The sequence below is a fragment of the Muntiacus reevesi genome, chromosome 9 (assembly GCF_963930625.1).
Source record: "Muntiacus reevesi chromosome 9, mMunRee1.1, whole genome shotgun sequence".
NCBI classification, from domain to species: Eukaryota; Metazoa; Chordata; class Mammalia; order Artiodactyla; family Cervidae; genus Muntiacus; species Muntiacus reevesi.
This window is the reverse complement of record NC_089257.1, coordinates 8,479,194-8,491,967: the sequence shown is the minus strand read 5'-3', so window position 1 is coordinate 8,491,967 and position 12,774 is coordinate 8,479,194. Positions and strand designations below refer to the sequence as shown.

General features: G+C 45.5%; 1 protein-coding gene across 1 annotated transcript; it reads left to right on the top strand.

Moving 5' to 3' along the window:
• Positions 1-11,551: 11,551 nt before the first annotated feature.
• On the top strand, positions 11,552-12,481 carry LOC136175481 (olfactory receptor 4A47-like). The gene has a single exon (XM_065945763.1). It carries the CDS (start codon positions 11,552-11,554, stop codon positions 12,479-12,481), a length of 930 nt encoding a protein of 309 aa, XP_065801835.1.
• The last annotated feature ends 293 nt before the right edge of the window (positions 12,482-12,774 follow it).

Here is a 12,774-nt window from a genome sequence, read left to right as displayed (position 1 = left end):
GCTTTGGCATAGTCAATAAAACAGAGATAGATGTTTTTCTGGAACTCTCTTGCTTTTCTGATAATCCAGCAGATGTTGGCAATTTGATCTTTGGTAGGTCTACCCTTTCTAAAACTAGCTTGAACATCTAGAAGTTCATGGCTCACATATTGCTGAAGCCTGGCTTAGAGAATTTTGAACATTAGTTTACTAGCATGTGAGATGAGTGCAATTGTGCGGTAATTTGAGCATTCTTTGGCATTGTCTTTCTTTGGAACTGGAATGAAAACTGAGCTTTTCCAGTTCTGTGGCTGTGAGGCTGTAACAGCAAACGCCATGACAGGCAGCCTAGATTAGGAGTAGGCCTGGTTTCCCAGGGTAACATAATTATCAGGCCTCCTGGAGCTAGCCAATCAACATATGCCTAGCAAGAAAAAGGGAACCTATCAGGGGAAAGCTGAAAGCCCCACGTTGGGACAGCAAAAATTGCCTTGCAACTGTGTAACCAATCCGCTTGGGCCAACTACCTGCTGCTTTTTTTGACCTAATAAATACCCGAGAGAACTGGGTCTCGGGGCCTTTTCGTCCTCACACCCTTGGTGAGGTCGGGAGGCCCTGGCTCGAGTCAGTAATAAATTCCCCTATTGCAAGTTGCATTGTTTCGAGGAATCTTCTTTCCCGACCGGGGACTCGAACTACAGGCAGAACATTTGGGGGCTCGTCCGTGATCCCTTGACCGGGGAAGAACGCTCTTTGGAACAAAGGGGAAAAAGGACAGGTAATAGCACCGGTGATCAGGCAGGTCTGGAAAAGTCCAGTGTAAATCCAAGGCCCTGCTAAATGGCAGGAAGGTGTCTGGCATGAGGGAAAGCTTTCCATGAGGGAACGGATTGGCCATTGCGGCCGGCATGAGGCCGAGGCCAGCGATCATGCTGGAAGGCAGCCGGCTCTGCGGGAAGGAGACCTACTCTCCTAAGCCCGAATCTGGGGAACAGTGGATGCCATTCGGTAAGGTGACCCTTGTTCCAGAGGATAGGGAGACTCAGAGGGTCCCGCCCCCCAGTTCTGTGTTGTCAGCCGATGTGTGTCTATGTGTTTTTCTAGGCCCTTTCGCGTCTGTATAACTGCTGTCATCCTCTCCTGTCTCTTTGTTCTCTGGTGTGTTGTTGTCTACTTCCTCCTATAAAGCCTTGGAGCCTTGTTTCTGTTTCTGAGAGTTTCAGTGAGCAGGCAGTCAGTTGTCGGGGCAACTGACGAGTCCCGGCCAGGGCTACTCCCTGGCGGATTCTGAAGGCCTCCCAACAAGTCAGCCCCAGTAACGGGAGCCCGAGAGGGTGAAACTCTTTTCTTTTTTCTCGTATTCTAAACTGAGAATCTGGCCAAATAAAAACCCGTCTGTGTGGGCACGGGACAGGCACTTAAGAGCCGATAGGGCGCCTGCCACTGGAAGACTCCCATGAAAGGATAAGGGGGTCATAGAACGGGCTAGAAACCCTTAGGGTGCCCGCCCCCAACAAGAAAATTTCCGTGCAACGACTAAGGCACTTAAATAGTTCCACGAAGCATACCACAAGCCCAACCTCCTGGCCGCCACCACTCCTGATAGGATTTTTTGGTGGTAATTCTCGGTGACTTTCTTCTGACTCTCGTTATGGGGCAAGGAGAATCCACCCCACTCTCTCTTGTGACTGATCATTTCTCAGATGTCAGGGCTAGAGCGTATGATCTGTTGCTACTGGTTACAAAGAGTAAATTAATAACCTTTTGCTCTGCAGAGTGGCCCGCCTTCCAAGTTGGATGGCCTCCAGAGGGAACTTTTCAACCTTCTATTATTTGGGCAGTGAAAGAGAAAGTTATGGCTCCTGATCCCTGGGGCCACCCGAGCCAAGTCCCATATGTTATGGTCTGGCAAGATCTAGTAGAAGGTCCGCCCAAATGGTTAAAACCTTTTGTTCACGAACTCCCTGATTCTCCTAATGTACAGGCCCTGGTTATGGAAACTCCCACTCCCCCAGAAGAAGCCGAGAAGAATAAGGGCCCAAAACCGGTCTTGCAGGAATCCTCGTACTGGAATCTGATTGACTTGGAGACGGAAATTAGGCCCCCACCATATGCCCCTCCTCCGTTGCAGGTTCTCCCAGGGGGAGGAGCTCCCCCCCCCCCCCGGTTAATCAGAAGGGATAAGGGAACCCCGACCCTGGAGAAGGAATAGAGGAAATAGGGGTGAGCAGGATCATGGGGACCCAGAGTTACCTTCATCTACTGTACAGGCACTCCCCATCCAAGTGGGACCAGTTAATCCGGACGGAGAGCAAACCTATCAGTACTGACCCTTTTCCCATTTTGTTCACTCATAACCTCACTTGGGATGATTGCCAGCAGCTGTTGCAGGTGCTCTTCAACACGGAAGAACGGGAGCAAATCCTGGCAGAGGCGCAGAAACGGGTCCCGGGGGTCGACGGGAGACCAACCACCCAGCCTCATCTCATGGACGAGGGGTTTCCTCTGTTGTGGCCTAACTGGGATTTTGAGCTAGTGGAAGATAGGGAGCGTCTCCAAGCATACCGCCAGACTCTAATGGTTGGCCTGCGGGCCACAGCTAGGAAGCCGACAAATTTGGCAAAGGTAAATTTAGTAAGGGCCCACTGAGAGCCCGTCAGCCTTCCTAGAGAGGCTAATGGAAGCCTTTAGGCAATATACACCCATGGACCCCCAGGCTGAGGAATCATGCGCTGCAGTTCTACTAGCGTTTGTGAATCAGGCAGCCCCAGATATTAGGAGGAAATTTCAAAAGATAGAGGGGTTAGCAGAACAGACAATACAAGACTTACTGAAAGCAGCTGAAAAGGTATTTAATAATAGGGACACCCCAGAAGAAAGGGAGGAACGACTTCGTCGGGGGGAAAGGGAACTAGCTGAGAAGATCAGGAAAGAAGATAGGGAACATAGGGCGAAGGAAAACCGGAAGAACCAGAGAGAGCTAGCCAAGATTCTTTTTGTGAGGATAAAGGCCAGAACAGAATTGAGGGAGCCTCGAGGCCCCCAGACAGGAAAAAAAGAGAGACCAAAAAGGCAGGCCCTAAAGAAAGATCAGTGCACCTACTGCAAAGAACGGGGGCACTGGAAAAATGAGTGCCCTAAGAGGGACCTGAAGAGAGGAACAACCCAGAGAGAGAGAATTTCCCCTGGAACTCGAGTTCCATATGCGGGGGAAGACAGTGACTAGTCAAGACTCGGCACCCCTCCCCGAGTCCTGGGTAACCATACATGTGGAGGGGAAACCCGTTGGCTTCATGGTGGACACTGGCGCCCACCACTCTGTTTTAAATCAAAAACTGGGACCAATGTCTAAGAAAACCAGCTTGGTGCAGGGAGCCACAGGGACAGATATTGTTGGGTCACAGAACGGAAAGTAAATCTGGGGACCCATCAGGTGTCCCATTCGTTTTTGGTGATACCAGAATGCCCAGCCCCTCTACTTGGACAGGACTTGTTGACTAAAGTGAATGCTCAGATCCGTTTTGACCCTGGGGGAATGTCAGTCATGGATGGACTTGGACAGCCGATACATGTCCTGTCTCTAGCTTTAAGAGATTAATACAGACTTTTTGTGCCTCAGCCCTCAGAGGTTATAGCACCAGATATACAACCATGGGTCCACAAATACCCGTTGGCATGGGCAGAAACAGCAGGAATGGGACTGGCTAAACAGAGACATCTGGTCGTCATTGAACTAACGCCGAGGCGACGCCTGTGAGGATGAGGCAATACCCTATGAGCCAGGAGGCTCGGCAGGGGATCACTCCCCACATTCGATGGCTCATGGATGCCGGAATTCTCAAGCGGTGCCAATCCCCTTGGAACACCCCCTTACTACCGATGAAGAAGCCAGGGAGTACGGATTACAGACCTGTCCAGGACCTACGAGAAGTCAACAAGCGGGTGAGTGACATACACCCTACTGTCCCCAACCCGTATACCCTCCTGAGCAGTCTGCTGCCTGAGTACACTTGGTACACTGTGTTGGACTTGAAAGATGCTTTTTTCAGCATTCCCCTGGCGGCCCAGAGCCAGGAGATATTTGCCTTTGAGTGGACCGAGGGGGAAGGCCAACCGGTAATACAATTAACTTGGACCCGCCTCCCACAGGGGTTCAAAAACTCCCCTACCTTGTTTAATGAGGCTTTGAGTGAGGAACTCTATGAATATCGGACTCGCCACCCAGAGGTCATCCTGCTGCAAAATGTGGATGACCTTATGTTGGCTGGAACCACAGAGGAGGCATGCAGCCCTGCCACCGGTGACCTCTTACAGACTCTAGGCACCTTGGGATATCGTGCTAGTGCAAAGAAGGCGCAAATATCCTGGCAAGAGGTCACCTATTTGGGGTATAAGATCAGGCAGGGGCAAAGGTGGCTAACTCAGGCCATGAAGGAAACAATATTGCAGATACCAGAGCCTGAGACCCCCCGCCAGGTGAGAGAGTTTCTGGGGACTGTTGGATATTGCAGACTGTGGATCATGGGGTTTGCTGAGAAGGCCCGGCCCTTGTATGATGGAAGTAAAGAGACTCCAAGCTGGACTTGGACTGAGCCAATGAAACAGGCTTTCCAGACACTCAGACGGGCCCTACTGGAAGCCCCAGCCCTTGCCCTGCCCAACCCAAATAAGCCATTCCAGCTGTTTGTAGATGAAAAGTAAGGAATAGGAGAGGGGGTCTTGATGCAACAATGGGGACCATGGAAGCGGCCGGTAGCATACCTTTCAATGCGATTGGACCCGGTAGCCTCTGGGTGGCCCCCTTGCCTCCGCATCATTGCAGACACTGCCCTCCTCATCCGCGACGCCGACAAGTTGACGTATGGACAGCAACTCTGGGTTTACACCCCCCACGCCATCGAAGGGGTTCTAAAGCAGCTGCCGGGTAAATGGATCTCCAGTGCCCGCTTGACACATTACCAGGCCCTGCTGCTCGATGCCCCACGGGTGCGTTTTCTGACCCCTTGCTTCCTAAATCCGGCCATGCTCCTACCAAACCCAGAGAAGGACCGCTCTCTCCATGATTGCAATGAGATACTGGCTGAGGCCCTGGCGGCACGAAAAGACTTAACTGATGTTCCCCTAAGCAACAGTGAGCTAGTATGGTTCACCGATGGGAGCAGCTATGTAAAAGATGGGCAAAGGAAGGCGGGAGCCGGCATAGTTGATGATTCAGGGCAGACGATATGGGCTGAGACACTTCCCCCAAACACGTCTGCACAAAAAGCAGAGTTGATTGCCCTAATACAGGCTCTGGAACAAGCAAAAGGGAAGAGAGTCACCATTTTTATGGACAGCCGATATGCTTTTAGCACTGTCCATATTCAAGGTCCGATACACCAGGAAAGGGGATTTAGAACAGCGGAGGGAAAAGAAGTCAAGAATTTGCCTGAGATCCGCAGGCTCCTGAAAGCTGTTCAACTGCCGCGGGCAGTAGCGATTGTACATGTCCCCGGTCACCAGAAAGGAGAAGACCCTAGGGCACAGGGCAATCGGGCTGCTTATGCGGCCGCTCGAGAAGCGGCCAGCCGGGACTATGCCACCCCCATATTAGCCATGAGACTTCCACCTCCTGGTATGGGGACTCTGCAGCCATTCCCCGACTATTCTCTCCCTGACCTCGTTTGGATGAAAGAGGATACCACCCTCCAGAAGGATGACAGAGATGGATGATACCGAGATCAAAACAACAACCTGATATTGCCTGCCACCTATGTGAACATCTGCACACAACTACACACTTGGGGGAGAAAAAGACCTTGACACTTCTCCAGACGGCCTGCCTGAGGTTCCTTCGACAAAATGCAACTGGACGAGAGATAATCCAGACTTGCAAAGTGTGCCAGCTGATGAGGACAGAGAGAAAGCAGCACACGGGGACGAGGTACCGAGGGGAAAAGCCAGGGCAACACTGGGAGATAGATTTCATTGAGGGAAGGCCAGGCAAGTACAGGTATCGCTGTCTGTTGGTTCTGGTAGATACCTTCTCGGGATGGGTAGAAGCCTTCCCCGTTAAGGGAGAGACAGCAATAGTGGTTGCTAAAAAGATCTTAGAGGAGATAGTGCCTAGGTATGGGCTACCAGTGACTATGGGCTCTGATAACGGACCTGCCTTTGTGAGCCAGATTGTACAAGGGCTGGCCCAAGCTCTGGGGACAAAATGGAAGTACATTGTGAATATAATCCCCAGAGCTCAGGACAGGTTGAGAAAATGAATCGGACCCTAAAAGAAACTTTGACAAAGTTGGCAATAGAGACTGGCGGGGACTGGGTGACCCTCCTTCCCTTCGCGCTCTTTCGAGCGCATAACACCCCTTATAAGCTGAATCTTACCCCTTTTGAGATTCTGTATGAAAGACCCCCTCCTGTGTGTCCTATATTCGAGGGAAAATGCCTACCACCCCCTACCTTGGGACAATTCCAGCAAACACTGATGGCATTAAGTAAGGTGCATAGCCATGTTTGGAAATTAATTCGAGAGATACACAAGGGAACAAGCAAGGGGACCATCCCCTCACATAATATTGGCCCGGGTGATTGGGTTTGGGTAAAACGACACCAATCTAAAGCATTAGAACCTAGATGCAAAGGCCCTTATGTTGTTCTCCTTACCACTCCTACTACTGTTGAGGTCGACGGGATCGGGCCCTGGGTTCACTGCAATCACGTGCGGCAAGCCACCCCAGAAGAACAGGAGAAGGCGCAAGCAGAATGGGAGGCAAGACCTCACCCGTCAAATCCTTTGAAACTGAAACTCATATGACGGGAGCCCTCTTAACTCTCCTGCTGACAACAGTTTTCATCCGCCCAGGAGCAACCAGCCACAACCCCCATCAGCCCGCTAACCTGACTTGGGTGATCTACAATCCTGAGAATGGAGAAGTGCTTAACTCGAGCTCCAACGTGGCCCCCAAAGGGACATGGTGGCCAGTACTGACCTTCGATTTGTGCGTGCTGGCAGCTGATAGTAATGGGTTTGGTCCCCACCAACTGACCAAGTTCTTTGCCCACGGCTCTTTCGGTCTGTTCACCCGTAACTGTGAGCAAAAAGGCCCACAGTAGTACGAACAGGTGCATGTCTATGTCTGCCCGGAGGGAGGAAGGGATCAGAACCAAATTGAGAAGTGTGGGAGAGTTGACTCTTTTTATTGTGCCTTGAGCTCCTTGGCTGAAGTAGTGTTACAGAATAGGAGAGGTTTAGATTTGTTGTTTCTGCAACAAGGAGGATTATGTGCAGCACTGGGAGAAGAATTCTGTTTCTATATCCACCATTCAGGACTGGTACAAAAATCTCTCCAGAAACTAAGAGAGGGACTAACCTAGCGGAAGAGAGAATGAGAAGCCCAACAAGGCTGGTTTGAATCCTGGTTTCAGCGCTCCCCCGGTTGACCACTTTGATTTCTACCCTCCTGGGCCCACTTATAGTATTAATATTGTTACTGCCCTTTGGTCCATGCATTTTAAACCATCTGGTCTCATTTATTAGGGAGCGCCTAAATACCATCCAAATTATGGTATTGAGACAACAATATCAGTCAATTTCACAGGGTGAAGAGAAAGAGTCCTCTACAAAAGTACAAAGACAGGGGGGAATGTGAGGCTGTCACGGCTAACGCCATGACAGGCAGGCTAGATTAGGAGTAGGCCTGGTTTCCCGGGGTAACATAATTATCAGGCCTCCTGGAGCTAGCCAATCAACATATGCCTAGCAAGAAAAAGGGAACCTATCAGGGGAAAGCTGAAAGCCCCACGTTGGGCCAACAAAAATTGCCTTGCAACTATGTAACCAATCCGCTTGCACCAAACTACCTGCTGTGTAACCAATCCGCTTGCGCCAACTACCTGCTGCTTTTTCTGACCTAATAAATACCCGAGAGAACTGGGGCTCGGGGCCTTTTCGTCCTCACACCCTTGGTGAGGGCGGGAGGCCCTGGCTCGAGTCAGTAATAAATTTCCCTATTGCAAGTTGCATTGTTTCGAGGAATCTTCTTTCCCGACCGGGGACTCGGACTACGGGCAGAACAGTGGCCACTCCTGAGTATTCCAAATTTTCTGGCATATTAAGTGCAGGACTTTCACAACATCATCTTTTAGGATTTGAAATAGCTCAACTGGAATTCATCACCTCCACTAGCTTTGTTTGTAGTGATGCTTCCTGAGGCCCACTTGACTTCACATTTCAGGATGTCTGACTCTAGGTCAGTGATCACACCGTTGTGATTATCTGGGTCATGAAGGTCTCTTCTGTACAGTTCTTCTGTGTATTCTTGCCACCTCTTCTTAATATTTTCTGCTTCTCTTAGGTTCATACTATTTCTGTCCTTTATTGTGCCCATCTTTGTATGAATACCAAGATGCCCTTGGTATCTTTAATTTTCTTGAAGAGATCTCTAGTCTTTCCCATTCTATTGTTTTCCTCTATTTCTTTTCACTGATCACTGAGGAAGGCTTTCTTATCTCTCCTTGCCATTCTTTGGAACTCTGCTTTCAAATAGGATTGTCTTTCCTTTTCTCCTTTGCCTTTTGCTTCGCTTCTTTTCACAGCTATTCTTAAGGCCTCCTCAGACAGCCATTTTGCTTTTTTGCATTTCTTTTTCTTGTGGATGCCTTTATCATTGTCTCCTGTATAAAGTCATGAGAAGGAATGTACCTTGACATGATAAAGTCCACATGTGACAAACCAATTGCTAACATCTTCCTCAACATTAAAGCTTTAAAGCTTCCACATTAAAATCTGGAAGAAGACAAATGGTCACAGTCTCACAAGTCCTTTGTAACATATTGTTGACATAAAAATTCCTGTGGAAATCTTAGATTTTCCTAAGTAGAGCTCCTGTTTTCTGAAGTGAGATAATTTTGTTATTAATTTTTATTTAGTTTTGCTGTCTGTAGCAGTGCTTCTAATGGCAGCCATTTCCTTTCCTTTTCATCTCAGTTTAAGCATCACTTTTTAAGAAAGACCTTCTCTGATCACATTACCCACAGGAGAATTCTTTCTTTTATTTTCTATCCAGTACTCTATTTCTTATATTACACGCCATGAATACAGCTACAACTAACATCTCCTTCTTTATTGTCTAACTTTATTATGAGAAAATAAGAAAGGAATGCAGGAAAAAGAAGCTTTTACCTGATTTTAGCCCAGTTTTATTAATTGCTGTGTCCTTACTTCTAGTACAGCTGCTGGCATTACAGAGGTGCCCTACTTTTTTAAAAAAATTACTAATTGTTGAAATTATTAACTTTAATATATTTAATTGTGTCTTTTGATATGATTTTCATATTTGTACCAAATTTTATGGTGACTAAATTGAGTATTAAATAAAAGTAAAGAAAATTTTGCTATTGCAGGTGGGGAGATACACAACAAGTAAGTTCACTGAAGCAAAATGACGGGGTTGATATTTTATTCTTGATTGGCAGCAGTCTGATAGAGATCTGAAATACTGCTTTTCTCCCCCGTGTTGCACTTTTCTGACATGAATTATGTGATTTGGCTTATTAATATCTTTACATATAGGTGTTCTTTAAAAACTTTGTGGAAAATCCCACTGAATTAATTAAGCAAGAATCAGTCTTGGACACGTTCCAAATCTAAGATTCAATAATAATTGCATCTGGAAGGGATGGGGTGTTTCATGATCATCATTCTTAAGTGGAAGAAAATGCTACCCACTTAGTAACTGGCATCAACTCTTCAGGAGGTCCTTTCTTAGACTTAAAAAAACCAGTCTGGCCATGTCAATGTGACAGAGTGAGAAGGGCTAAACAATCAAATGCTATTTTTCTTTTTAATGTTATTAGGAAAGAAGTTGCTTATGAAAAATTTCCCTGGGAAATGACTAGTTGCTATCTTCCTATGTTTATATAGGATTTGTTGGCCATTCTGATAAATTTCCTAATGTGATAAACCTTTGTTTTTCTGTGTACACCATGGAATTCTTTTCAAACAATCTGCACTTCATATAAAAATGACCTTCTGAATAATGAGAAGAATCCATTTAAAAAATAGACAGTCAAATGACATAATTTTATCCTCAAGTAATAAGGCATCCTTTGCCCTATACTGTCATACTGGATGAAAGAATTCCAGGGCTTACATTGAGTTAGACCTCATTCTTCAGATTGTGGACAAGCCTCCACAAGGTAAGACTAATGGAGAATACTGGGAGACAGCTTAACAATTGAGTGACTTTATTTATTATGGAAGAAGTTAGCTCACTTTGAAATAAATGAAACTTAGATTCAATTGCAGATATAGCACTTAGAAATGTGTGACTTTGGGAACGTGAATGGATGTTCTCAGCTTTAATGTTTTCAGTTATGAAACAGGGATTATAGTCTATGTTACTATAAATATTAAATGTGATACATTAAACTATGCCTGCGTGATTGGGGTATACCGCAATACTTTTGAGCAGCAGAGTGATATCTTCAGAATAAGACTGAAAAGGACAATTTGGGCTGCTTCAGGAGAACCAATTTTGGAGGCCAGAATAAACATGGAGAGACTTGGTAGGAGGTTATCACAGTGGATCAGAAAAAATAAAATGTATAGCAGGAAAAAATAGACGGGATTGCAATTTGTGATATATTTTGAAAGTAGCGTCAATAGGATTTCTTTACTTTTTATGAGTGAAAAATAAGTGAAGAGCACTGAAATTTTTTATCTGAACAATAACATGGAAAATTATACCATTTAGCAAGATAAATAGGTAATAATTCTTTAAATTTTGTATAGGTAATGCCTATGTTTATTGTGGAAAATAAAAAAGTTTGTTCTATAAATATTAGTTCAGTTCAGTTCAGACTCTTTGTGACCCCAAGAACCACAGCATGCCAGGCCTCCCTGTCCATCACCAACTCCCGGAGTTTACAAATATTAAATTGCATTCAAATGGATGTCCACAATTAGAGATATATAGTTTGAAAATTAGGAGAGACACAGGATCTGAAGGCACAAAATTAGACTGCTGCAGTGTTTATTGGTCAGAAAAAGGGAAATATTCACTTAAAGACCTAAGAAGTATCAGTGAGATCTGGGACAATTCAGGACAGAAACCTTTTCATGATTTGATCTACTCACATTGATCATGTAAATTACCTTGAGTGAGTCTCACTTTTACACTTTGTGACTTCACTGAAGTCCATTTCTGTCTTTTCTTGCTAATTCACTTAAAAAAAAATTCAGCTGAAGCATTAATTCTTCTGGAAATTCTTCTCTGATTCTTTTGATTGATATATTCCTTTACTGTGACTCTTAACTTCTGTGAATATCTTTATAACTTAATGCATGGGTCTGGAATTATTTGATCCCTAGTCGTGTGTTATATCTTGAGGGTAAGGAACTTTGCATTATTCAACTTGACAATTAGAATGTCAATAACACATTGTACATGAAAAGATTCTCCACACACATTCTTTTAATTGAATTTGTAGCAAAGGATGAAATTTATAATTCATTTAAAAACTTCCCCCTTGTTCTGTAGGCTCACTGCCTCTAACATGTGAACACGGCACCTACACAGACTAGATGGAACCGAGGAGCAATGTGACTTACTTCATCCTCTCGGGCCTCACACAGAACCCGAAGGAGCAGAAAGTCCTCTTTGTTCTGTTCTTGTTCTTCTACGTCTTCACTGTAGTGGGCAACCTGCTCATCGTTGCGACTGTAGCTGTCAGTAAGACCCTGAACTCACCGATGTACTTTTTTCTTGTTAGTTTATCATTTATAGATCTAGTTTATTCCTCTTCTGCTTCCCCCAGATTGATTTCAGACTTGTTCTTTGGGGAGAATACCATATCCTTTGAATCCTGTATGACCCAGCTGTTTACAGAGCACTTTTTTGGTGGATCAGAGATCCTACTTCTGCTGGTGATGGCCTATGACCGCTATGTGGCCATCTGTAAGCCCTTGCATTATCTGGTGATCATGAGGCAGAGGGTGTGTGTTGCGCTGCTGCTGGCATCCTTCGCTGGAGGTTTTCTGCACTCAATTATTCAAGTTAGCACTGTTTATGGGCTCCCATTCTGTGGCCCCAATGTCATTGACCACTTTATGTGTGACATGTTCCCCTTGTTGAAACTCGTCTGTACTGACATCTTTGTCATCGGCATTTTAGAGGTGGCCAATGGAGGACTGATGTGCACTCTTTTGTTTCTGCTCTTACTCGTCTCCTACGGAGTCATCCTGCGCTCTCTGAAGAACCTGAGTCAGGAAGGGAAGCGGAAAGCCCTCCAGACCTGTGGCTCCCACATCACTGTGGTTATTTGCTTCTTTGTTCCCTGCATTTTCATGTATGCAAGACCTGCTAAGACCTTCCCCATTGACAAATCATTGAGTGTGTTTTATACAGTCATAAGCCCCATGCTGAACCCATTAATCTATAGTCTAAGAAGTTCTGAGATCATGAATGCTATAAAGAAGCTCTGGACAAAAAAAGTGAGATCAAGTAGCAAATAAGTGCATTGTGCATTACAGAGAAAGTAGTTTAACACTAGGAATTTACTTCAAATATCAAAGTCTATTGTTTTGATGAAAACTTATCTTTTCTCTGAAGAATTTATCATGAATTTTATTAAAGAATAGAATATTTGTTTATGTTATTAATAGTAGTTACCCTCCTTGAATGTAAACATCAATGTCTAGTTTATCACTGCAACTGGAAAGTTGAAATGGATTTAAAAGAGTGTCAATAAGTCATATGTAATGTGTTGGTCAGAATTACAAGATTAATTAACTAATATGCATTACTT